A 27,158-nucleotide genomic window follows, 5' to 3' on the forward strand; every position below is an offset into this window, starting at 1 on the left:
TTTTTCCCCAGAAAATGCTAATTCAAAATATCATTTTTTTCATGAATTCGAATTGCAGCACCCCTTGCTAAAGCAGTGGCTAAAATCATGCCACGAGGAGTTGCGTGTTTTGATGTACATAGGTGTCTGTGCCAAACCCCAGCTCTTACACACCAGGTTTTGTGTTAAAAAGCTCACAAGTGGCCACACAACAGAGAAGATCCTTTTTCATCTGGGCAGACTCGACACTGGCTAACACACACGCAAATCCCCCGGGGCACGTGCTTAGACCTGGTCAACCTAACTTCTCCTGGCCCTTGGAGGGACCCAAGCTGGAGGGACCCTCGATGGTGCTTTAGTGGTGGGAAATGTTGGTAGGGGATGGAGAGAACATGCTGGAAGTCAGACGAGCAAAATACCAGGAGCAGGCTGTTGCAAGAGGATCGGTGTAAAGAATTTGGGACTAGATCCACATACAGTATGCAAATGGGAGGCTATTTTATGAAAGGGAAGTTGGGCGCTCAAAGACCTGAGGATTTAGATCCCTTCTGAGCTAGCAGGGAATCACTAACACCAGCTTGGTTTAAAATGTGCTCTGGATTCTGCTGTTGCTTTGCTTAGTATTGTGGATTAGTTAAAAGCATGGGTGAATTAAGGGGATGGAAACAGTCAGTGCTCTAGCACGCAGCTAGCGAATTTGTGAATGCAGTCTTCTAATAATTCTCTGTCAGCAGAACTAATGGACATTAGAAACTTCATTTTATTAAAAGCATTTTGTGTAACCGACTTTTGATGTTAGAAGCCCGCCTGTTTGATTTATAGGCTTTCATCAAATATTTCTTTTTAGCACCAGGGCAACTTTGCCCTTAATGCTGCTTTTTCACCATGCCACAAGGCCAACCAACTGCGGGCATTTCTTGGTGGGCTTTCTTTGATATGTACATAGCAGACTTCTGAGGGCCTCATCCTCCAAGTCTACCCTGGCTGATTCCTTCCTGGCCGAGAAGCCATGGTCAGCAAAGCACGAGGGAGAGAGCTGAAGGGATCTGCCTGGGTCTAAAGTCTGGGCTTAATGTTAGCACGTGCTAACCTCTGTCTTGTAACAGGACTGCTGGGCGCCTCTGGGTGAGGCATTCCTCACCTCCCTGTTGGATCAGCAGCAGGACTTTCAGTGCCTCAGTGGAGAACAGGAGGGGTGTTTTAAAAGGCTGAGGGGATAAGCTTGCAGCTCAGCTCTCATTTTCCTAAAGAGGAGTGCTGCTGGGGAGTCACCTCCTTCTCCACCACTGCCCCGTGCCCAAGCCCAGCCCTCTGCAGCGGTACAAGAGAGGAGAGCTCTGGGGCTGCCATTGTGATGAGTCCCAGCCTCCAGAATGGCACTTTGAGGAAATTTAACGCATGTTTGGGGTACTCCGAGAACTGGGAAGGATTGCTTTGGTTCACTTCCTCATACTGAAGAGCTCTAGAAGCAAGCTATGTTTGTTTTCCTCTGCTGAGAACTTAGCCATGCGTGTACCAGGGTCTGCCTCCCACACTGAACTCATCTCTTGAGCTGGAATAATTTAGGGATGAAAAGGTAAATCTGAGACTACAATCCCTGCTGCTCTAGTATCTCGGCCATCAGAAGCTTCTAAGAGTATTATTTCAGTGTGGGGTTACTGGGAGACTGCAGCAAAGATTAACAAAATCAGGTCCACAAAATGTGAAGAAGAAAGAGTGAAAGGTACAGGTTCGCTTCATTGCGAAAAGGGAAAAAAGGAAGAGGGTATAACAAAAACCTTCCAGTATAAAAAGTGCAGCTATAAAGAAGATGGTGTGCAGCTGCTCTACAAGCCATCCAAAAGAGGGCAAGCAACAACCTCCTCTGCAACCAAGAAAAATTTGGGGCTGGCACTATTGTGAACTGTAAAGACTGTGAAATTTCCATTATTAGATCTTTAAGACAAACATGCCGGGAATATTTTGGTTCTGTCTGGACCAAGGGGACAAGTAGCTGGCCGAAATGTGGTGGCAGTGACAAACTCCCAAACCTTCCCCAGAGAGGAAGCCTATAGATGTTCTTCTGAACTCAATCGGAGTCATTCAGCTCCACGTTCATCTCCCATTCAGCCCGAAGGAGCAATGGTGGATCACTCCTGCCTATTTGTAGGGAAAATCCAGTGCTTAGTGATAGGAAGCTCTGGTTAATAATTTGCTGGCCTGCCCAGAAATGTGACACTCTTGGTACTCCCGGCTCTCAGCTACGTTTTCTGACAAAGAGATCTGGTTCTCTGTCTGTCAGCTTGATTCATCTGGATGTCTCCGGTGAGCTTAAATAATTCATGACGATAAAAGTTTATTTTTATGCTATCTCGGAATGGTAATGAGGGTTTGTGGAAGCTGGCGTGATGCAGCGGGAAGCAGCAGGGTGCAGCTGCAGACTTTGCATGGGTGATGTATGCTCGTCATTAGCGGGTCAGATGCCAGGCAGCCAGCAGGAGCGAGGGCTTCTTGCACGCTGCCCTGCTGCAGGGCCCCGGCTCTGATCTCCGAGTACCACCACAGCCTCTTTCTCCCCAGTGAGGCTCAGGGCATGGCTTGCCATGGCTCCTCTGTGCCTGCACTATGGGTTACAAGGTATGTGTGGCCGGTGCACAAGGAAATCAAGCACCTTGTCTGAATCTGCATTTAACTGGAAGAGTTTTTGTGTCTGGATGCTTGATGTAAGCAAGCCTGAGAGTGAAACTGGGGGTCTCCTGAACTAATGGGTCAAAACTTCTACAGCTTGGGCTGAAGAAAGGAAGCTGTGGGACCTGCTGTCTGTGTGCCAAAGAGCTTGTGGCCCTTTGGTAGTGGTCAGGAGTCACACCGGGATCCTTGCTGACCACAGGAGACTGTGATGGGTTCTGAACCAGCAAAATTTGGACTCCATCTGTGGGCAGCCTAACAAACCCTGTCCCAGAGACCAACTACCTGTTTGTAATGGTTAAGCTCACTGTGCCTTTCTGCCAGACCTGCAAGAGAGATCATAGCTGGGGCTGGACACCAGGCCACAGGTCCTAGATCTAAGCCATCCTCGTGCTTTACGTGGGCCACTGAACAGTCCCCAAGGAGACAGCGGGGGCATTTATTGAGATAAAACTTTTGCAGTAAGGCCGATGGGAACCCTAGCTGTGCATCCAGAAATCTTTAGCCTCACTGCCTGCAACACAGGCCAGTAACGACCTGGATGGGAAATACTCTGTGCAGCCACTCCCTCTCTTTGCTATGCAATCCTGTACATCCAGCTTTCTCATTACCTGTGTACTCAGGAAAGCAGATAGTCAGTGGAGATTTCTTAATTTTCTCCTCAAATATGTCCTTCTTGTTTAGAAAGAGGATGATAGATGTATCTGTGAACCACTTGTTGTTGCAGATGCTGTCAAACAGCTTCAGTGATTCGTGCATGCGGTTCTGCAATAGAAAGGAGAGATCACATCAGGCCAAAGGCAGCAACTCAGGGATGTTTAACATGTAAGGAAGTCTAAAAAAACTAAATTAAGGAGGAAAACAAAAAAAAAGAACAGCTACAATATACATAATAAATTATGTATACATACAGCTGAACGTATACATACACAGATGCAATCCCTAGGACACTGGACGTACAGTTAGTAACTTAAGGGCATTTAACTATACAGAGCTGTTTTGATTTTGCATAGCATATAATTTACTAGATCCCAGCTCATATAAATCATCATGCACCATGCATGGATGGGAAGTTATTTTTGCCCTTTTTGATCAGATTCATGTGTCGGTGTAGCTCATGCAGATTTTCTAAAACTTTTTTTTTTTTTTTTAAACTTTCTTGAGTGTGTGGCACACAATTGGTTGGGTACATTAACCAAGGACTGGGAGATCCTTGAATTAATCTAGAGTTGGAAGCAGACACCCAGGTGACATAAGTTTGGAAATGACCTTGCCGTGACCTTTGCCTGGTTTTGTTATTTTGTTTAGTGCTGTTGTCTGTTGTTGTGCTTTTCTTTTTTTTTTTTTAAATTTTTAGTTTTAGTTCTCTTTGAAAGTGGCTCAACAAAAAGTGTCTGGCAGAGAGAGGAAAAAAAGGTGAAAAAGGAAGAGGAAAAAGTATAAAAAAGAAAAAAGGAAGGAAGGGCATCTCAGAAGGACCAGACTACATGTCAGCCAGCTAGCACTGATGTTAGCACATGCCTCTAGGAAGAACATTAGCTGCTCGCCAGGAGGAGAGCCATGAGTTCAAATGCACGCACAGCGAGAGGTCAGCTTTCTGGTTATAGGTCATGCAAAAACCGACACAGGAAAGGAGAGAGATAAAAGGAATGAAAAAAAGACCAGTTAGAGAGCTGCAAAGTCCGCCACGTGGTTTCATGGTGGTGGAAAGAGCTCACGGCAAAGTCAACCAAGAGTCATGTTCCCCGCTGCTTTCAACTCTCAACTCAGTTTCTTTTTTTTTTTTTCTTGGTTCAAGAGAAGCTCCATACCTGCCAAATTTAGTTGGTCTCTCAAATGCTCATTTTTTGGCCTTTGTTTGGCTAGATAAGGTCGGGCGGCCGAGGAAAAGTTGTGAAGGTGCTGAGGCTTGGTGCTGTTTGGCGCGAGAGGCCGCCGCCGGAGTGTGCACGCCGGTCGCGTGGCCGTCTCTCCACCGGGAGCGGGGCAGCAGAGAGAGCAGGCGCCGTGAGGATGGGGTTACCAAAGGCAAATCGGGTTACAGGCCGGCTCCTCGGCTCGTCCCCGCGGCAGCTCCTTGGGACAGCACTCCCCAAACCCGCTACTGCACACACAAGATGTTACAGCCAACGCAGGAGACACGCTAGAGAGAACAGGGCTGCGCGTGCCGGCAGCTTAATTGAGCCCGGTGCGTTATTGATTAACGCCTTCCTTTTCACCGACACGCGTTAGCTGCTGATGAACATTTTAGTTAGATGCAAGAGGCCCTGTGGAAAGAAGCAGCCGACGCAGCCCGGAGGGAAAGGGGACGCTGCCACTAGGCGCTTTGCGCTGCTTGCGGTGAGCGAGCGCCTCTCTGCCCTGCAGCGGCACGCAGGGAGGACGCGGTCGTGTACAGTTGTAGAAATGCACTTATTTATTGGTCTCGATTGGAAGATGTTTGCATATCTGGATCATCCCACGTTTGTGTGCTGTTTTTCTGCTAACTCACTGTGTGCGGGCTGCTGTGGGAGCCACAGAGCAACGCTCCGCTGTTACTCGTGGTCTCAAAATTGTAACCGCGTAGGAACCCACAGACATTTTGTACAGGAGGTCCTTGGCTACCCAAAGCCCTTCGGGAGGAGAGAAGAAAGCGGAGGGTGGTCACGGGAACACAAAGCAAATATAATCAACTGTTTTTAAGCAGGGTCCCTCACAGAACATTTTTAATAACATTTTTATCATCCTCACTGATGTAAAATAAAGGCAGAGAGAAACAGATGAACGCTTGCCATGGTTTAAGCTAATAACCTCGTTCGCAGCAGCCTTCAGCCTCGGTGTCACCATACTTACCGTGCTGCACCTCGCCGGCCCCGTGCCAGCAGGGCGTTGGGTTTGGGTGGGAGAGAGAAGCCGAAGCCTTCTCCTGGGATGGTCCCCAGGAGCTTCACGGTTAGGTGAAGCTTACTATCCTACAGCAGCAAGGCTATGTAAGGACCCTAAAAAATCCTTTTGCTCCTCTTCTATGGCTTGATTAGTTTGCACTGATACCTGTTAGGACATGACAGCGTTTCCCCAAGAAGCAGTGACTCTTAGCATTCAGTCTCAGCCTGAACACACACGCAGCACAAATCAGTGCATCCCTGGAGGGAATGACAGTCAGGATAAAAATCCCCTTTCCTTTCAAATTCCTGAGGTGAGTTTGGAAGCTCCATGAGGCTGCTGACCTGGCTTCATGCTCTGTATAGGGAGATTTTTGCCCCACCTCTGCTGCTTAGCTGGGCAAACACACCACAGCTCTGCTCACTCTTCCTTATTCACTCGGGTCCTAAAACCCACCTTTTCCTTTTCCTACTGCCCCATGGGGAATGCTCTCATGTCCCAGAGGGCTCCCAGGAACCCACCAGAGCAGCTCCCCATTTCCACAAGCTGTTCTGTACTACCTAACTCCAGGAATGCCACCCTGCCTCCCCTCCAGAAACACTCACAACCCCTCTTATTTTTTTCCCCAAAGCTGGGGAGGAGAGCTGGTTGTTTCTGCAACACACAGCTGATACAATCTTTTTTGTTTTCCTCCGTGACTAAGTGCCAACTGTCATGCAGACCGTAAGGACATTGACCATTATCCCATGCACAGAAACTCCATATCCCCTTCCTGGTTTACTTCCTAAGATGCCCAAGCTGCTGCCACTTGCTTCGTCACTGCTGAGGAAATCTCTGAGTGCTGCAATTCAATTTTCAGTGCCCATTGGCAGCAGGGAGAGCACGCTAACCAGGTCATGCAATGAAATACGAACTAACAGGCCACCACTAATGCACACCAAGGGTCACCAGCACCGTGCCTTCTACTCATTACATGTTCAGCAACGGGAACACAAACAATACTTTCATATCTTAGCCAGATATGGATGACCTAAATATCTGTTTCAGAGGCAGCAATATGCAGCATCTCCTTCTCTTGCCATGGCTCCTTTGCATTTGTGAGGAGGAACCAAAGAGGACAGTATTGGATCCCATGACAGGTCCCATGCCATTGCCGGCTTTAAAACATTTAAAAGGAACAACGTGCACCTGCCTTTGTTAATCAGTTTCTCTAGTTTTACCGGTTATTATGACTGATGTCCCTCTCCCCTCCTCCTAGTTACAGGTCTGAGTCTTTTCCTTCTCCAGCCTCCTCTTATCAAACATAAAGATAAGCCACAAATGAGACAAAATAGCATCATTAGGCAAAAACATAATCTACTGAGCTGCTCAGCCAGTTACAGGGAGATGTTGCCACTGTGTACAAAACCCCCACAGCAGACAGCCACAAAAGTCCTTGTGATGGGCTCGGTAACAGGAGCTGCAGGGGAGGCATAATACCTTGAAGGCAACAACTTGTCCATTGCAATGGGTTGGGCAGGGTGTGCAATTTTGGCTCCTGAGCTCAGGCTCTGTCTGGTGGCAGTGGCACGGCCTGAATTTCCCTGCGGGTTTGCTCCTCTCTGCTTGTGATCCAGGCACGCACAGTGTCCAGCAGCCTGGCTGTGGGTCATGGTGCTACAGGAGAAGTGGTCTAAGTGGTGTTTGGGGCAAAGTGTGTGGTTTGACTCAACAGGGCTGGGTGCTCCTATGCAGAATGTGGTCTTTGGGGGCAAACGGGCATCTAAATCACAGATGCAGAGAGATTTCCTTCTGATCTGGATGCAGAGAAGTACTTGCCTTCCGTGACTCCCATGGTGTTGCTCTTTGTGGCAGAGAATTGGAGTGAAAACACATCCCTTAAAAGACTATCTGGTCTTACTGAGAGAGGGCTCTGCACACAACAGCTCTTGTTAGCTGCTGCAGGAGGATGGGTGCTGAGTCTTTCAGAACAAGGAGTGCAAAAAAATGCAAAAAAACCCTTACCAGCTTATAGATGTGCTTTACTTTTAAGGGAAGGGGCAGGTCAATGGGCATTTCACTCGGCCCCTTTTAACCAGCTCTTTGCTCAGTCCTGTTTGAAAGGATTTAGAGCAAACCTGTTGTCTGTGGGCTTATTTCAATGTGACAAGCTGACCCTACCGCTACGCTGATCCCAGTGCTCTTGCGTTAACCGGAGCTGAGCAAGGTGAGCCCTTGCTCTGTGGTGAAGTCTTTGCACTCAAACTGCAGCTTCACCTGCCCGAAGTGTGGTTTGGCTTAGAGAAGCATAAAAAGCCATCATGAAATCCTATGATTATTGTCACCAGGACACTGAATGCACCAGGAAAAGCTGTTCCCTCCATGCACCCACTTTTCAAGTGTTTTTTGGCCACCTGGCATGTAGCAGGGCTCCTTCCTTCTCACGGCTCCGTGCCAGCAATGAAAGCACTACAGGTCTTTTCACATCTGGACAGCCCCCGACCTCCAGTGGCTTACTGAAGCTGGAAGTGCCTGCATCACAGTGCACATTTCTATGGGAAATGAAGATGGAGGAACAGCATCCAGCTCTTAGCTGCCTCCTCTTTTGTGTTTTCTAAGTGAGAAGCAATAAAAGCTGATTTACGTCATTAGAGGCAGCAGATGTGACGGATGCAGGCAGACGGCAGATCAGCTGACTGAAGAGATGCTGCTTTTACTGCTGTTTTTTTGGACAGGAACCACATTATTGGGGGGGAGAGTGAGTGCTAGAGGGTGAAGCTGAGAGAGGACTGAGGACTGTGGGTGCTGCGTTTCCCACCTGCCCTTTGCGCAGCGGGTACAGCAGGGCAGACAAGATGCGACACCGTCATTCCTCTGATTTGCATTGGCCTCGCTCAGGGTTGTTTATTTGGGTTAGGCGGGGGCGTCCCGCAGCGTGGCGGTGTTGGTGCCGAATCCTCTCCCCATTTACACTGAATGTGTAAATGAACAGCAGCTGCCTCTGCCCTCCTGTTGCTCAGCATCCCCAGAAATGCTTTGTGAAAATGGTTTGAAGCAGCGAGCGAACGTCGGCGCTGCGACAGAGCCTTCCTGATGCAAAAGCAAAGTCAGAGTTGCACAAATCCTAGCTTCTGCAGTGGGGCATTTTGAGAGAGGAGGCTGAGCTGGCACTCCGCTCAGGACCTTTCTGTGTCAGGAGGGAACTGGCAGCGGCCCTTGGCTTCAGGGTTTGGGTGACACAGCCCAAGTCATACCTACAGAGCACCTTGTTCTCTTCTCAGGCCACACGTTTGCTCACTGCCCTGCAAATCTGTCCTCTCCCTGCGTATTCTTCATGTCCTTGGTGTGCTTCCCCTGACCAGCTGTGTGGCATCGAGTTAATGGCTGGGTTTTTCACATCACACCAGGAGGTTTTGGTTCCTCACCAGTGAATCCTACAGGACTGAGCATCCTTGAGCATATCAGGGCTGGAGGCAGAGGGAGGTGAACACTGAGGATTATAAATAAGTGGGTATGAGAGGATGTAGGGTACCTCAGTCAGTCTCTAGCTACCTGGAGGGACACAGGTGTGATGTTAATACCATCCTGAATTCTGGCATCAGTATGACCTAGACAAACAGGTGACTTCATCCAACAGTTTGCCAGAGTTCAAATATCTAGCTTGGAAGAGGCTGTAAACCACAGCTCCGCCAATCTTTTTGGGAAGAGAAACCTGATAACAAATAGCAACCACCACCTCAATTCCTTCCTCATCAACAGCCTTCTGCAGGACTAACATCCTTACAAGCAGGAGAATAAAGGCCTTCAGACAGACGGGGCTGGCAGGAGCAAGCCCTTCATGATGCTGTAGACTGGGCACAGATGAAATAATTTCCTTAGTTAGGGTATGGCCTTTGACTCCTTTTTGTTAGACAAATGCAACCACGTGCTTGCCTCACTTATTGTTGGTCCCTAAAGCTTTCATTTCCATCACATTGAATGAATGGCTAGAATTCAGTAATGAGTCTTCCTGCATCCTTTCTGTGTATTTAAATCATTTGTATTAATTGCACTCCTTCTAATACCAGGGAGCACGCAGGTCCTTGCTAACTTTATTTCCAGATGGTATTTTGAGCCTAATGTCACAGTGGGAGGTTATAAAAGCACTCCTAGAGCAAATTACCTAAGGAATCAAACAGTTCCAGTTTCACTCATGAAAAAATGAATTTCTGTAGCCTGAAGAAATAGGTTAAACTCCTAGCCTGAGCCTGCCTCAGGAGGGCATGGCCTTCCCACGCCTCTCATCACCACAGTATGACCAATTCCTTAAATTTGTCTTAAAAGCCCACCTATCCGCATCTCCTCTGTTTCTGGGTATTGAGTCCTGTTAACACACTTTGAAAACACACAGGTCAGCTAGAAAAGAAAATACAACACTGTGACCTCCCCAGTGCAAGGAACCATTACCTGGGAGTGCAGGACTTGTTTTTGAGGGGTGTAGAGGAGGACAAGTCTCCCCAGGATGTCAGTGAAAGGGGGAATGACTGACAAAAGCACATTGCTGTAGCACCACAGCCAGCATAAGGCCATCTCCGAGCAGTTTTTGGCTACACAGTGTCCTGTAAAGAAGTGTCGGGGCCTCCAAGACCTGGTTGGCACTCACCGTGGTTTCGTCTTCATGGAGCACCTGGTCGTAGCCGCTCAGCGCGACGCAGAAAATGATCGCTGTGACATCCTCAAAGCAGTGGATCCACTTCTTGCGTTCTGACCTCTGGCCTCCGACATCAAAGAGCCTGTGGCACAGGAGAGGACCGTCAGCGCTTGCTCTTTGTTAGATAAGAGGAAACTTTAGCAGTGTGGGCGTTTTCTGGCCATAATGTCCCTGGGAGGCTCCAAACACAAAGCACAAGGTTGTTAACCACTGTCTCGGTCTCTTTGCTGGCTGACATCACAACCATTGATAAATAGTGTCAGCCACACGTGATTTGACTCATTTTGGAGAAAATATCTGTATATTTACAAGACTTTATCAGACCTGGGGCCAATCTCATATAGTGTTTCTAAACAAAGGTGTTGGTTGGGTTAGAAGAAGGTACCGTGAGCTCGTATCTTAAAGGTAGTGATTTTCAAGACAGGATTTACAAACTTTTCATGTTGTTGAACCCCAGAAATGCTGCATCCTCTGCAGTGGGAGCCATCAATGCGTTAACTGGCAGTTTAATAGCTTCTTTTTGGGGAACTGTGGGGGAACACTGTGACAAATGAACACTCTGAAAATTTCCTGCTGTGTGCAGTTTCAGACTAACCTGAAGTGGAGGTTTTTGAATGTGAAGTGGGTTTCTACGATGCCAGTTGTTTTGACCCTGGTTCGAAGGATATCCTGCTCCGTGGGCTGGTAGTCTGCAGCTCCGATTCGATCTAAGCTGTCTAGGTAGCTAAGAGGAAGAGAGAAGGAGAAAAGAAAACAAAAGCAGATAAGAATAAGACTCATATTAATCTTTGTCAATCTCAGACGAATCCTTCAGCTTCCTATTAATCATTTTCAATCTCATTTTTCATGGCTGAATGTATTGTGGCTAAAGAAGAAAACCCTTCTCCTATGCTGGGGAAAAAGAAATGTTACAAACCTCACTATCCTAAGAATAAAATCTGATAATGAACTGAAAGCAGGAAATTAAGTGTTCATGTGTTGTGAGCCCTGATGGCAATCTGTGAAAATACATAGTTTTAATATTACTTGCTATTTTTATTCCCCAAAGGATAAAAGTCCCAGTCGGGCCATTGTGCTGGGTGCTGTCCCCAACACAGGCTTTTCTGTAAGGACTTATTCACAACGTCACAGGCTTTCCAGATAAGAGGCTGGAGCAGAGAGGTCTCGCTGCTGGAACAGGCAGGTCGAGCCACCTTTGGGAGATGCCGCTCTCTGCTGGGAAGGGAGGGAGCCTGGGCAGCTTGCTGGGACGAGATGCTGAGCTTTCAGTCAGCTCAAATTAAGTGAGATGAAGCTGCCCGAGTGAGTCACTGCTTCAGCCTGAAATCGAACACGGGGCTGTGACTGCAGGAGATACACCACTTGGACCAAATCCAGGGTCCAGCTCAGATGGTGGTAATCTGGGAGTTTACATCAGAGTTCTTTTGGGGGGTGGAAGGGAGATTTAGCTTTCTAAAACACTTGGATAGTTTAAAAATATTTACCCTTATTCTGGTCCTGGCTTGAAATCTATGAATGCAAGCATCACTTCTATATACTGAAACTTTGGGGATGAAGTCCTATCTTTTGGTGTGACGTTTTTGTAGAGGAACCCAGTAGCTGTGTAAATATAACCACAATCCATTTTTTCATCCACATTTAAGACATTTTTTAAAACAACCTGGCCCAATGAAATAGAATTTATAAAGAAAAGAGGAATTTGCTTTGGACTAAATTTTAATATGAATTATGAACACCTGGTTGCATCGCACAGCGAAGTCTTTCCCACCACTGTCAAGCTGAACATGGACACTCCTGTCCCTCTCAAAGGGGACTGATGTGCATTACAGAGCCCAAATGCCTGCCTCTAGCTCCAGGAGCATCAATGTCACGCGCGTGAGATGCTCTCGACATACTGTGACTGTAACAAAGCCGGCCTGCGCATGAACACTGGTTTTGCCACTTGCATCTCTGTGTTTTGGGCAGCCTGGGTGTTGCCCAGCAGTAAGAGGAGCTGTGCAGCTCCTCTAACATCAGGAAAAGACGCTGTTCTTCCCAGTGAGTATGAGTTTACCAGGGAGTGGAGGAAAGCACCGTGGGCAGCTGGCAGGGCTTTGCCGTGTCCCCGTACTGCTGTCCCCTGTCCTCCGTGCTGCTCCCCAGCCCTGCCTACAAAGCAGGCTCTGCAACACCCTGTCCTGCTGCTTGAGACGGTTCCCCTGCTGCATCAGGGAGCAGGAGAAGGGTTTGTGTGCTAGAGGGAGTGCACTGAGTACAATGCATGGTGCACTGGAGCCATGAACTCTCTGCACTCATTTTCACAGGCTTTCGTGCCCATCCTGCTAGCTGGGAAAACCAAACAGACAAACAAACTCTACACTAAGCTGAAAAACAAGCCTTATCCTACTCACCTCCCATATTTTGGCTACCCATCGTTTTTATCACTCTTTTTTTTGCTAAAGAATTGCAAGAATCGTGTCACCCAAAGAAAAGTACATAAGCTAAGCACAGTTGTTTTTACTCTGCCCTTTTTCAAGCATTTAAAGATATTGTGGCTTTGTGACAGATGCTCCCTTAATAGCCTTATGATGGGCCCTGGATAGACGAATGGGGCTTCATTGGCTTGTGTTTGAAATAAGGACCTTCGCTGTGACGGCTGAAGCCACAATCACGCATCTATTCACAACCGGTTGTCAACTTCTGTTATTTAAGACAGCTGCATTTCTTCACACATCCCCACAGACGGAGGCAGCTCTGAGGTGCTGTTATTGAGAGACCCAAACTTTCCCCTATCCTAAGGACCAAGCCCTTAAATGCTTCGTGGTGAGGGTAGAAAGTGGATGGGAAAGAGCAAGACTTCTCCTTTCCTCCTGCAAGTGCCCTGCAGAACTCGATCACTTCCTTCATCTTCATTTTCCGTAGTTTCCTGTGATTCACCTCACTTCATTTTAACATGTTCCTTATTAATTACTCTTGCCTTGGAGACCCTCCTTTCACGCTGGGTGTGCAGCAGATGAAGAACTACGCTGTGAACTGGCCAAAGGACTCAGCATTACAGCATTAAAGCAGTCCCTGTGCTGGGACATCATCAGGTGGCTGTCACTGTCCCCACCAGCAGTGGTCACATACAGTGGTGCACGTGCAGCCAATAGCTCTGCCACGTGGTGTGCCCCTTGGTGCCCAGCAGCAAATGAGCTCCAGATTTTATGTGAACCTGCAAAAAATCTGACTGGGAGGCTTCCCTCACCCATCTCTGTGTCCCTGTCCACAGCACTGATGCAGCTCCCGGTGCCTCCATCCCTCCGCTGTGCTCTGGTGACTCAGGGGTTGGTGGGTGTGGATGTAGCCTCTAGAGGGGGCAGGACGATTGCAATAGAGGGAGGAGAGCTGAGCAGGATCCATCCCATCCACCCTCTCTTCCCTGACAGTGTCCAGCTCCCACTCCCAGACTGGGATATCTCCATAGGAAGCTGGGCTGGGAGGGTCTCTGGCATCTGTCCTGAGAGCAGCAGCGATGCTGTAGGCTGTCAGGGCGCTGCTTCCCAGTGCTGAACTGGTGCTGTGATGGAGGACAACTCAACATCCCCAGCACTCAGCCTCCCCTGGCTTTGGTGAGCTGAGTGCCTTGAGTCTGGTGGCTTGGGGTCACGCAGAGACCCCAGCTCCGATCCGAGCTTCGCCACACATCCTTTGCCTTTCCTATTAACTTCTCTCTCTTTCCTCATTTCTAGTCTTTTCCACCATCCTTTCTGTGTTTTTCAATACCTGAAATTATTTCAATTTCCTGGGTCTGCTTTTCATCTGTCCTGGTAGTCCTGTGAGGGTCAGCCATCAGTTTATATGAGGGTATATAACATTTTCAGTGCCGTTTTTGAGGCTGCATTCCAAAACTGTTTACTCTCCTGGCTGCTCCCACCAGGAGTCTCCCCCATCTGCAGCAGATTTTTTCCCCCAGACTTGACCACAGCTGAGCTGGGCTCCATCGGCATGAGCCCCGTGTTTCCCAGCTCTGCCAAAAGCCCTGCCGAAGGAGCGTGCCACTGCACAGCCACCGTGCTAACACCCAGCTGCAGGAACGGGAGGCTCAGGCAGGCTGCTGCTTAACTGCTGAGCTGATTTTAGCTCCTTCTTGTTGCCTGGGGGTATCTCCTGTTCCTGCTGGAGGCATCTCCAAGGCTTCAAAGGAGCACCAGGGCTCCTGCCTGCGCTGCTTAGCAGGACCTGCTGGCCTGCTGGTGCGAGCCGAGGGTGCAGCGTGTTCGAGGTGCCACCTGCTCGAGAAGAGGGAAGTCCAGGTGGGGACAAATTGCTGCACATGGCGTTGGATGGCAGCACTCCTGGTACACCCTTTGAACTGCAAATCTAAAGGCCAAACTGTTGCTGGAGACAATTAGTTGTCGCAGCCAACTGGCTCGATGACACATAATCCCCTCAGAAGCCGGCATCTGTTTAACTAGCAGAAATAAGAGCACTTTGGAGGCTGGGGAGCGAGCGCACAGCTCTCCCCGCTCTACGTCATCCCCGTTGCTTTGTGCTGGCACCAGAGCATCTTCTACTCCCAGGCTTGGGGGTTTTGCAAACCGGAGTGGAAGCGTATCTGAAATGACACATCGGCTCTTACTTGCTGTCTGTGTTGCCCAGGGCTTGCAGGGGTTAAAACAAAGCTGAAGAAAGGTTAGGAGGTTTTTGAGTACATAAGTAACCCTCTAGCATTTACGCTCCTGAGCTGAGCAGCTCCATTACTGCTTATATCTTTTATCTTAAATGCTTTGTTTTGAAGCAGATTGCAGGTTTCTGAGTCACTCGGTTTATCAGGCTCAGGGACGTGAAGCCCAACCACATTACACTGCCAAAAGCAAAATGCACGAGAACTGGCATTTCCCAAAGACAGGGAGAGGAGCAGATCGGTGTGAGGCTATGAAAGGCAGACACTCTGTAAGGACTAGCTGATATTGAGTCTCCTCACATGGTAATGTTGAAAATCAGGAGTAAATATAGTTTCTAACGGCATGTGGTAGCAGCACTGCTGATGCCAGAGACGCTGTGTGTAGGAAGGGCTGTTGTGGGAGTTACCTCTGGGAACAGAGTGGTGACGGCCTACGTGCACGGCGTGGATGAGGACCCTTCCCTAGGCACCCCGCCACCATGGAAACTCCTCCTGGGTCTGCGTCTGTGCCAAAGGCTCTGCAGGCTGATATTTGCAATGAAGAAGTGTAGCAGAGGTCCCTGGCTGTGGTCAAAGCTGGATACCTGTGGCATAGCTTACACAGATGTGTACATTCACATGGGTTGAGGTTAATGGCAATAAAATAGTTCATTTGCTTTGGTTACCCCGAAGGCAGCATCTTGGCAGTCTTTTTGCCAGCAGCATCCAGATCGCTGTGCCCCAGGCACTACGTGCACCCAAGGTGCTAACGCAGCTCCATGCCCACGTCCTCAGTGCTCACCAAGCCATGGTGAAAGGGCAGCCCCAGCTCGTGTGCTGGTCTGGGACAGATCTGGGGACAGAGGGGTGGGAAGGCAAGAAAGCAAGCCTGCAGGCAGTGGCATCTTCTCAGATATTCCTTTGTGGTCCTAGTCCTGGCCTCTGGCCATGTCTCCTCCCTGAATGAAAGGCCACGTGTGGGATACTCCAGCATTGCTGCACTGACTTGGGCTGCATTCGATTGGGAAATCAGAGCACCATTTGTCAGCAGAAGCAGCTGAGTCACTGCTGGGTTATTTTCTACTCCTCGTACAGAGGCGCTTGAGGGTTAGCTCCAACATGATGGCATGGTAGCTGCTGGCAAATGCTGACTTTTTAATCAAGGTTGTCATGAGCAGGATTCATCTCATCTCACTCCAGATGCTATTGTGGAGATGTCTCCACCCAGGCTGGTTGCACTGAGCTCCTTCACAGCTCATGGATGGAAAAGGGCATTTCAAATGTCTGCTGTCTGCTTCTGACATTAGCTTGTACCCTAACTTCTTCCTTTCATTTGACAATGAACCAATAGCTCAATGTATATTTAGCATTAAACCATTTAATATTTAGTAGCTGCAGAGGAAGGAGACAGAGGAAAATCACTGGGCTTGGAGAGTGTCAGTGTAGTAAACTCACAGTATCTTCCACCAGGAGAGAAAAAATGTGTGGGTGCTGCTTCCAGAAGGTGTGATACAACAGTACGGCTGCCCAGACCAGCTGGCTCTGGGCAAACACCCCGAGGTTGTGGCACCACAGTGTTTTTCCTGCAGACACCGTGCCCAGCCATATTGGCTATATTATTTTAGAGCAAGGGAAAGAAAACCCCACAGTCCACTCTCAGAGCCCAGCGCTCCTCCAGCACACACAGCGGTGATGTAACACGTCTTAAATAATCATCAGTTATGAAATGCTTGAAACGTAGCCAAGCAGTTGTATTGCGTCCCTTCAGAAATCAATAGCACCTAGGCGTAGGAAACACAGCGCTCGCACACATGCACAGAGCGTGCTGTCATAGAATCACTGAATATCCTGAGTTGGAAGGGACCCACGAGGACTGTGTCCAGCTCCTGGCTCCCCACAGGACCGCCCCAAAATCAGACCATATGCCTGAGAGTGCTGTCCAAAAGCTTCTTGAACTCCAGCAGCTCGGTGCCGTGACCGCTGCCCTGGGGAGCCTGTCCCAGTGCCCGACCACCCTCTGGGTGCAGAACCTTTCCCTGACACCCAGCCTGACCCTCCCCTGTCCCAGCTCCATGCCATCCCCTCGGGTCCTGTCGCTGTCCCCAGAGAGCAGAGCTCAGCGCCTGCCCCTCCGCTCCCCTCGTGAGGGAGCTGCAGGCCGCCATGAGGCCTCCCCTCAGCCTGCTCTGCTTTGGGCTGAGCAAACCAAGGGACCTCAGCCACTCCTCATAAATCTTGCCCTCTACACACTTCACTGTCTTTGTAGCCCTCCTTTGGACACTCTCTAATAGTTTCATGTCCTTCTTTATTGTTTCACCCAAAACTACACAGTGTTTGAGGCGAGGCCGCAGCAGGTAGAGCAGAGCAGGACAATCCCTTCCCTTTGCTGGCCAGCCATGCCGGGCCTGAGGCACCCGGGGACATGTTTGGCCCTCCCGGCTGCCAGGGCCCGCTGCTGGCTCACATTCCACTTGCTGGCAACCAGATCCCCCAGATCCCTTTCCACGAGGCTGCTCTCGAGGCTCTCACCCCGCAGTCTGTACATACAGCCAGGGCTACCCCTTCCCAGGTGCAGAATCTGGCATTTGCCCTTATTAAACTTCATATTGTTGGTGATGGCGCAGCTGTCTAATTTGTCAAGATCTCTCTTCGAGGCCTCTCTACCCTCAAGGGAGTCAACAGCTCCTCCCAATCTAGAATCATCTGCAAACTTACTCAAAACACATTCTAGTCCTACAGCCAAGTCATTTATAGAAACATTAAAGAGAATTAATCCCTAAAATGGATTTAGGGCCTAAGTGGCCCTAAAATGGAGCTCTGGGGAACCCCACTAGTGACTAGTTACTGATGAAACCCTATTTACTAGAACCCTCTGAGCCTGCCCCACCAACCAGTTGTTCACCCATCATATTGTGTACTTGTCTAGCTGTATGCTGGACCTTTTGTCCAGAAGGGTACCATGAAAAGCTGTACCAAAAGCTTTGCTGAAACCCAAAACTGGCTTCCCTTGGTCAACTAGGTGGGTAACCTTGTTATAAAAGAAAATTATGCTAGATTCACAGGACTAGTGAACCTATATTGACTATGACCAATGACTGCCAAGAACAATTCCATCACTGACTGAAGTAGTAGGATAGCCTAGGAAAGAAGGAATCCCTTACTATCCTCTCTACGAAAGCAAGAACTCACTACAGGTTGCTCGCCAGCGCAGGCAGGCAGGAGGAAGGGACTGTAGAGGATAAATAATTCAGCTAAGAGGGCAGGAGGCACAGAGAAGGGAGGTTTGGGAATTCTCTCCCGGACTTTGGGCAATGCATTTTGTGCTTCTGGCTGTATTCCCTGCTCTGCCAGTCCCACTTTGGCTGGAATCACATGAATTACATCATAGAATCACTGCAAAGTTTGGGTCAGAAGGAACCTTAAACATCACCTAGTTCCAACACTCAGGCACTGATGCCTTCCACTAAACCAGGTTGCCCAAAGCTTCATCCAACCTGGCCTCAAACACTTCCTGGCTTGGGGCATCCACAGTCTCACTGGGAAGCCTGTTCCAGTGCCTCACCACCCTCATTGTGAAGAATTTCTTCCTTAACTAGAAAGTTCCCTTCCCTATGTGGCAGGCTCTGCTGTCCTGCCACTGCTTCCGAGCAGAAGTCATCTTATGTCCAACCAGACGAGATACCAACACAAGATACTCCCCAGACACCCATCCCCAAATCCAACCAGCGGCACGGCACTTCTGGTGACTGCTTGCTGCATGGGAACGTCCAGGCAGCTTTAGCCACAAAATGAAAATGTTGTGGCCATCACTGCTGTGGCCCATGGATGCACCGCAAAGAGAAGGCTGTGAGGTGTTACGCTGCCTTTCTCCAGCACAACATGTGGGTGCCAGGTGAGGGATGTGGCTAGCCACATGCTTTCAGGCCTGTTAGCAGATAGCCAATGTACCACAAATGGGAGCTGAGCTGTTTGCTGGCTGCTAGCAGCAGCAGTGATGGTCACCAGGACCACCACTGGGGTCGTTTTCCTGCATGAGTTCTGCTGGATGGTGCTGGGATCTCATTACTTTCCCTCGGGAAATGAGGAGGATGTTCCCTGCTGTGAAAGGATGCTGCCAAATCTTGACAGAAGGGATGCTGTGTTGCAATGCATTTTTTTAACCTGCATAGAAGTGGAACCCTGCTGCTGGTCTGGATCACAGGCTGTTTGTTCAGACCTTGCTGGCTGCAGGTGTGAGGATGAATCCACAAAAAGGGGAAAGGAATCGCGCAGGCGACTGTATAGAGCTTGTACATCAAGTTCAGCTTGGCAAGTTGATATTAAACTAATGATAGACAGGAGGAGTGAACAAAAGCAGGTTGGAGCTTAGCTGTCCTAGTTAGACTTTCAGTTTTCCAAAGCATGACTGGATCCAGCACAATTTTTAGCATCGCATGTGGATGAGCAGTGTCACTAAATAGCAACCGTATAACAAAGGCTTTTCGGGACATAAAGGGAGTCAGAGCTCCTGGTCCCCAGGGTGAGCTGCTGGCTGGCTTTGCTCACCAGTGCTGGTTTGGCCAGCAATACAGCAATTGGCCAGCAATACAGCAAGGTCTTGTTACTGCTGGAAAAAAAGGACATGGGTATGGTTTGAGTTCATGCTCAGAGAGCTCTGGCTGGGGGGGGCGGTGGGCGTTGGAGGAAAAGCCAATGTAAGCAACCTAGTGCTGTGTCAGAGATGTTTTAGGAGCAGCCCTGGGAAAGCAGATGTGGGCTCATCTTTCTGCAATGAAATCTGAAAATTGAAAGGTATGTAAGGAGGGATGATAAAGACTTTTTTTTTTTTTTAATGTACTGGAGCCCTTTCAAGAGAGAAAAGTCATGTGTCTGGATCAGATCAAAGACCCACCTAGCTTAACCAGTGTCTAAGAGCAGATGTTGAGAGCTGAGTACAAATACAGGGCAAGTATGCCATAATCAGACTCATTTTCCAGACTCCAATCCTTTATGGATAATGGAGTTTCAAAGAGAAGGGTGATATCTTCATACTTATTAGCCATCAATGGTTTTTCTTCCAGAAATTTCTCTAGGCACTTTAAAAAGCAATGTAAACTTCTAACAGCCACATCTGCAACAAGGAATTTCACAGCTCAGCTACCCTGTGCGTGAAAAACTGCCACTTTCTTGTCTTTTTAAACTGCTATGTCAGATTTTAACATTGTTAATGCCTGTATGGGAACAGCTGTCCTCTGCCTCCTCCCCGTTCTCCACCTGTTTCTCCCTATACCTCCACACATCCCCTGTAGAGCATCCCTGCTCCGGCTGGGAGAGGCCCCTTCTGCTGAGACATTCCTGCATGGAAGCACTTCTGAACCTTTCATCACACCAGGACGGGGAGTTCCTGATCTCCTAAATCCTATCCGAGATGGGAAAAGGAGGGAGCCACAACTGCCTTATCTACATGTAACCGTCTGCTTTGCAGTCCCTTAATACGATGCTGTTACTCGAAGATCAAGATAGTTTAGCAGCTGCCCTCTTGGAGCTGCTGCACGGGCACGGTTTGCTAGCAGTGGTTCAATTCCTCCGAGAAGCTTACTCATCTCGGCATTATCGCTGTTTAGATAAAGCCTCTGTGATTGAAATCATTGTTTAGCGCAGAGCCGCTGACCACTGGACACCCTTGCGTTTGTTTTCATAAGCGAAGGATTTGTCCGGGGGCCGGGTGGACCTTTCCAGCGGGGCTACGTAAATCCTGGCATGCCGGGATGACGCATGGCTCCGGCTGCGCAAGTTCTCCGGGGGCCCTTGCTGTCCCGGTGGCCTCGCACGCCAGCACAGACACGGGTGCTGGCCAGGCATCAGCAGAAGCCCCAAAAGGCTCCAGCCTCCCTTTTCCTTCATGCAAGCCTCCGCTTACTTCTTGTGGCCAGCTCAGCAGCAAAAGAGTTGAGCTGGAGCGGGGATGAAGCGTGGTGGGATTTGGCACCCTGGGCATGAGCAGGATTTATGCCTACATCTTTAAGCAATAGGGTTTGATACTTTCTTTTGCTCCAGTGACTGCTGTTGTAAACCTACTGAGGCTGGAGCTGATGGCTTTCTATACCGTAAAATAAAAAGGGAAGAAAAGAAATAAAAAGGAAGAAAGGAGAGAAAAGGAAGGGGAGTTTGGGATAATGAAGGACTTGTGCTGATCTGGAGCCCCAGTCAGAAGACCAAAGCCTCTGTGCCCAGACACAGGGGGACACAAACAAACCCAGGTCCTTGGATGAGCAAATGCACAAGATCACAAAGGCTCGCTCCCCACCACCCTCGTCACATCGCGCTGCAGCTCACTTCATTGCCCTGGGGCAATCTCACAAGCTAATTACTCCAACCCTGGAAAGCAAACAGCTGTGACCACACTTGAAACCAGGCCTGCAGACATTCCCCGTTTGATCAGCCACCGACCAGAGAGATTCATTGGGGTGTGAAGGAAGGTCTGGGACATCCATACAAACACTTGTGGCAGTAGGGAATGCAGCATTAACATCTTCATTTCTAAGCAGAAAAAAAATAGAATAAAATTGAGCTGTTGTGTTCTCATAGTGTCTGTCTGTTGCAGGGACGGCCCCGGTGAGGGATTTAGGTCTAATATGACAAAGGGAAGCATTAGTTAATGAGATCTGAGATCCTGTATTGAGTGGACAGAGGATGTCCACAGCTGGGCGATGGCATGGCTATGCAGAGTGGGGCAGGTTTCTCTGTCTGAAGCTGACTGTGGTCAGGGACCTCACTGAAACACTCGCCGTGCACCTGAGGAAGCTGGGTTCTGGTGATAGAGTGGGAACCTCGCCACTGGATCTCATCTGTCTGTTTTCCTGGCCTGTTAGCAAGCTATAGGGGCTCCTCCTTTCACACCCCATGGAAGCATCCCTGCCAGAAACTGCGGGTACCAAAAGCAGCCAGTGCTCTGCCGTGGACAGGTGTGACCCACAGTCAGCAAGGGCAAAACCCGAGCAGTTTACCCCTAGCTGTGCACCGAAGATGTCTTCGTTATCCCAGATGTACGTGGGTCTCTTGGGCATATGATATCCGTGCTATGCAAATGGGCTCTCTGGTACTTCTCAGCGGCTGTCAGCCTGAGGATCCTCTGAGAATGGCTCGGCTCGTGGGATTGCAGCATCTTGGTTTCAGTCCAGGCCGGATCCAGAAGTAGAGACATGTAAGGGAAAATTCATGGAGTTTCTCATTCTGTCAGACAGCACTCAGCTGTGCAGTTAGGAGGCTCGTCCTCGCCGTGTGTCAAAACAGCTTGCTGGGTCCCTCCAGGCAGGACTGCCACCTGGGCCAGGCAGTGACCCTACACTTCTCTCCTTCTCTTATGGCATGAGCAACCTCAGAGCACCCCCTGTGTCCACGTAACCATCCCTGGAGTAGGTGCCTGCAGCCCACCTGGTACCGGGTTGCTCGAGGTCCCTGCAGGAGCAGGCTGACCCCTCCATTCAGGTTAAGATGTGCACATGACAAAATTCACTTGGAATGCTCCGTATGGACAGCCTGGCTGCAGAACTGAGGGGGTTGCAGGCCACAGTGCCACAGTGAGCCAGGCATCTGACCACGAGTGGTCAGCTTGGTGCGAGGGCTTTGAGCTGCCCCTGGAGTGCTTCACATTCGCCGGCAGCACGGAGCTGGCCCAGAGCAGCGTGAGGTCTGGAAACCATCAGCAATCCTTCTAGACAACGCGGACATCACTGCCAGAAATATAAAAGCTGGTGTTGAGCTTCCTCTTGGCTGCAGAACCGGAGGAGAGCATCTAGAGCAGACAGCTGGTCAGCACAGCATCGCCCTCGCCCTGCCTGTGCTTGTTGCCGCTGGAGCACCGCGATTCTCACTGGGCATGATCGATGTGTCCGCCCGGCCTCCTGCCAGAGCAGGGGGATGTTGTTAATCACACGTGCTTGGGGAGGAATACAAGTATTAAGGGGATGGATGACTCGCCCGAGGACACAACAGGAAGCTTGTGGCGGCGCTTGGAAGTCAGTTTGGGTTTCCTAAATCACAGTCAGGAGCTTCAACCGCAAGAACTTTCTGCACTGAGTGTTATAACACTTAAGCAGTAATCTTTCCTGCTCTTAACAGGGATTTTGCCCATGTAGGGGCAGATAGTGTCGAGCTGGTAGAAATTTATATTCCCCACATAAAGAGCAATCCATAAAATGATGTTAAAATTGATTAATAAATCTTAAGAAAGGAATTTGAAAAGCGATAACATAAATGCCTATTTTGTTCATTTTTTCTGGTGAACGAAGAAAGCTGAAAATGGAAGCTGTCATGTACTCTGCTGCTCCGACCAATATAATTTCATGCATTCCTGTATGGGTTTTGATGAGTTCTGCAGATCAATGATGCTGCATTTAAACACAAGCTAAGCAGTAATTACAGATGCATGCAAGAGTTATTTATTTGGTGGCACTGCACCAGCTGATGGGAGGATTGGCCGTATCCAATCAATGTTTGAAGCTTCTCAGAATAAAGAGCCTTTTGGCTCCCAAAGCAAAGTGAAAATGGAAAATAACCCCTGAGTCCCAGGAGGAGCCCTTTGTGTCCTCACACGGAACGCTGCAGGATGGGTCTGGGTCATCTCCTCCCCACGTCTCTGCCCTGTTGCTCGTGCTCAGCCTTGCCTTCGCACACCGACACCTTGTTCATGTTGGGTCTTCCTCATGGTCTTGCTGCATGGCCTTGGGGCTGAGGGTTGGACTGATGGGAATTAAGGCAGAAGCAGAGGCAGCAGGGTCAAAGCAAAACCCACAGCCTCCTGTGGTTCTGGTGTCAAGGGAAGACAAAGAGCAGGATGAATGGCACGAGCAGGGCGGACCACAGCCTTGAGATGCTCGCTGAGATGCTCCGAAGGTGCCCGCAGCCTTACGCCCAGCCACAGCAGCCCGAGGGGCTCCCAGTCCATATCTGGCTGAGCACCACGGCTGGTGCTGCTGCTCTCGGGGCCGAGACCATGCTCTGCTCGGGGATGGAGAGCAGGGAAAGAGGCCAGAAAGCTCCCAGGTGCGTGCTGATCGCCAGGCACTGCAGTCAGAGAAGCCTTTGGTAAGATAAACAAGTCGTGCAGGTGACCTCTGTGCATTTAGCACATTTTCTATTTACTACCAACTATTGTAAGCAGATGCTCTTAGGTCTTACAGATGTCTGAATAAAGGCAGCAGGGCTGAGCCTCATTTCCCTGCTCAGCTTCAGTTGTAGCACCCAGCTCCACCGATGCCGGGTGCACAGGCAGGTGGAAAATCCAGCCAACCGTGCCCCGAGAGCAGCCTGAGGTGGAAGAGGTTGCGTAGAGGTGTGCCCAGGGTGTCCTGCACTGAAGGCTCCCCTCTGTCACCTTCAGGACGTGCAGTGCCACCGCCGTGTGCAGTGGGACCTGGTGGAGACTTTGGGTGCAGCTCTTTGGGGGGGGAAGGCTCTTCCCTAATGGTGGTTCTCCTGGGTAGGACACAGGAGTTGAGTTCCTGGGAAGAAATTTGTAGCCTTCAAAAATACTTATCTTTCCCTTTTATATATATATATATGAGTTTCTTTGTAGCTTCTGTATTTGTGTCATTTCTTTGTTAATGTCTTTTTGTCCAATGAAATATTCCTCAAGGGGTTTTTTAATGCAAAGTCGCCAATTCCATTACTTTAATTTGAGTGAAGGTTTTTACCTGGACTCCTTTATCAACTCCCAGCTCTCAACAGATGCTTGCTGGTGTCAGCCCCATGTTTCTGTGGACTTTCTCCTATTCCTGTATGTTGCAGATTTGGCCTCGCTGCCCAGCACATCCCCAGTTCACTATTTCTCATGTTTTGGGTTGCAAGCCCATGGAACTCTTTGGCTGGAAATGTTCAAACCGACAGTGCTGCTGCTCAGGACCAAGCCATGCCCTGTATTTTCCTAAGTGAGGATTTGGAGGTGGTTATTGTAAAACCTTGGGTACCCCCTGCAACACTGATGGGCTGGGAAATGCCGATTTGTGCCCTTAGAAGTGCTGTCAGAGTCCTGATGACAGCTCATGGGGTGTTTTGTGACCTGGGCTGGTGGTTTTGGGGCACTGACTTTCTTTTCAACACTGGTGCTCCCAGCAAACCTGCTGCTCAGCCCCGGGTGACAGTGCAGCCAGCAGGGAAGGGGTTACAGCGAGGCAGAGTGCATCATAAATCCCAGCAAGAGGGAGGCTGGGACTCTATGCCAAAATCAGAGCTGACACTTCCTTGGCACGGCTCCACGGTGCGGTTTGTGCCTGCTTTCTTTTCCCCTGTATCTCTTCCCTCCCCTCCCAACAGCTTGGAGAAGGCTCTGCCTAAAAGCCAGGCTCCGTAGCATTTCTCCCCTCCTTTCCCAACACATTCAGCCCCAGAAGAGATGCCCGGGGACCTCTGAGGAGGTGCCTGCTCCATTCATTCAAACACTTAAATGCATTGTAAGTACTGGAGGTGGAGAAGGCGCACGCAGGGAGGTTTGGCACAAGGACGGGTGTTTGCTCTGCCCATACTCCAGCCTCTTTGGGCACTGAGCTGTGCCGTTGTCACCGAACCCATCAGCCCTTCCTTGAGCCTGTGCATGGATGTAGGCTGCCAGAGGTTGAGGAAAATAGGAGCTGGGGGTTTGGATGTCTGTAGTGATGGGAAAAGGTCAAAAAATCAGCCTCAAGTGCTCAAGTGCATCTGGCCTGCCGGGCTGGCAGGGCTGGTGTATGGGAGAGCGGCACGCAAGCTGGTGCTGCAGCGGCATCGTGTCTGGCTGCCTGTGGCTGTCCTGCCCAGATCAATGATCGTCTCATCAGCGGGTGCATCCTTGGGCTTCGGGGGAAAAAAAAAAAGATAGGGAGCTCTTGTCACCTCTCCAAGAGACGGAGGAGGCAGGAAGGCCATACCTGGCATGAACCCAGCCCCAGATCTGGGCGATGCTCATCACCCCGCTCCTGCTGCCTCGGTAGAGTCGCAGGGGCTGATGGAGCAGCCGGGCGTGCAGAGCTCTGCGGGGCTGTGAATGAAATCCTGGGGGAAAGCAGAGCCCGGCACAGCCTGTGGCATCGGCCACGTGCGTGTCACTGAGCCCTGTCCCCAGCCGTGGCCATCAGTGTGGCAGCACCAAGAAACGCGGTGCGGGGGGGACCGCTGAAAAAGCATCTGGAAGTCAGTCGGTGCAGATTGAATGTTGGCTCAGCGCTTGGCCTGGGTAAGCAAGAAATAAAGCGGTGTTTGCTGCAGGGCTGATTAGGGCTATTAGATCAATTAGTGGGTGAAACGATCGCTGCCTGGGGCTCCACGAGGTGAATCCTGACTCCGACAGGACCGCCTCGGCTGAGCGCTGGGACTCTCTGGCCGTGGAGGTGGACGCCAAAACCTCCTGAGCTCTTCTCCTGCCCACCTGCACCAGGCTGAGGGATGCTGCCTTGTTTTGCTTCATCCTTCACTGCTCTCACCATCATGAGCTTCAACAACTCATAAAGATGAGTATTTATTGTCAATGTGCCCCAGTGCTCATGGGTACCGTGAGGGGCTTGAACCTGCGCCCCCCAACCCTGCTCTGCCCTTCACAGTGCTGCATCCCCGTCTCTGCCTGCTCCTAACGTCACAGTGTTTGCTACTTTTGTTTTTTTCATTTTTGTTCTCTCTTAAAGCCCTGGCCCCGCAAGGCTGGATATTAGATGGACTATTTGCTTAAGGAAATAAAAAAGGACTTTCCAGCCCTCCTGTTCACAGACAAAAGGCTTTACAGCCTAAGCCAGGGGGCTTAGGAAGCAGCAGATAAAAGCAATTTTCCAATGGTTGTCTTAATATATATTGAAAAACGTGGGCTTTTTAAGCTAAGCTCATGATTGGTTTCGGATTTTACTCATAACCTTAAACACCTGCGCGTGGCGATGCTGCGCTTCTTCCCCTGCTCTAGTGGGGCGTGCGTGCAGGGGCTGGGCTGCCCGGCTGCTGGCAGGGATTGAAAGGCTTTCTGCCCGATGCCTCGTGCTGCCCTGGCACAGCGCAGCCCCTGGGAGGGACAGGATTTGGGTCGGGTTGAAGGATGGAGGCACTGCACCTCCTTGGGCTGCAGGCAGCGAGGGAAGCATTGTGCTGAAAACCAGGTGTGGGGAGAGGCTGGGGGCAGTGAGAGTGGGAAGGAGAGGAAAAGGGAGATAAATCCATCCCGTGTGAACAGGGCTGCTCTGCCCTGCCCTGTCCTGCTCGTCCTGGACTTAGCATGGCTCCTCCTGAGCCATTCATCTCCCTTTCCTTCCAAACCAGGACGATTTCTGGGCCAGGAGCCGGGGGCCACCCCGTCACTGCGTCGCCACCGGTGTCTGCAGACCCACGTGGAAGATGCTTTGCACTGTCCCGGAGCCTGCCTCC

The 27,158-nt window shown here is 50.0% G+C and overlaps 1 protein-coding gene across 2 annotated transcripts in view; it reads right to left on the reverse strand.

The window, feature by feature from the left end:
• The window catches only part of GNAO1 (G protein subunit alpha o1), a 136,094-nt gene that overhangs the window by 12,543 nt on the left and 96,393 nt on the right, over positions 1-27,158 (reverse strand). Inside the window, exons 5-7 of one of the 2 annotated variants that reach the window (XM_040570891.1) lie at positions 10,773-10,901; positions 10,130-10,259; positions 3,258-3,411 (exon numbers count right to left, since the gene is read on the reverse strand). In XM_040570891.1, the coding sequence (XP_040426825.1) occupies positions 3,258-3,411; positions 10,130-10,259; positions 10,773-10,901 (413 nt within the window). The remainder of the gene's footprint in view (positions 1-3,257; positions 3,412-10,129; positions 10,260-10,772; positions 10,902-27,158) is intronic. The other variant, XM_040570892.1, reaches the window with a different exon arrangement.

The sequence above is a fragment of the Cygnus olor genome, chromosome 12, assembly GCF_009769625.2.
Source record: "Cygnus olor isolate bCygOlo1 chromosome 12, bCygOlo1.pri.v2, whole genome shotgun sequence".
In the NCBI taxonomy this organism is placed as follows: Eukaryota; Metazoa; Chordata; class Aves; order Anseriformes; family Anatidae; genus Cygnus; species Cygnus olor.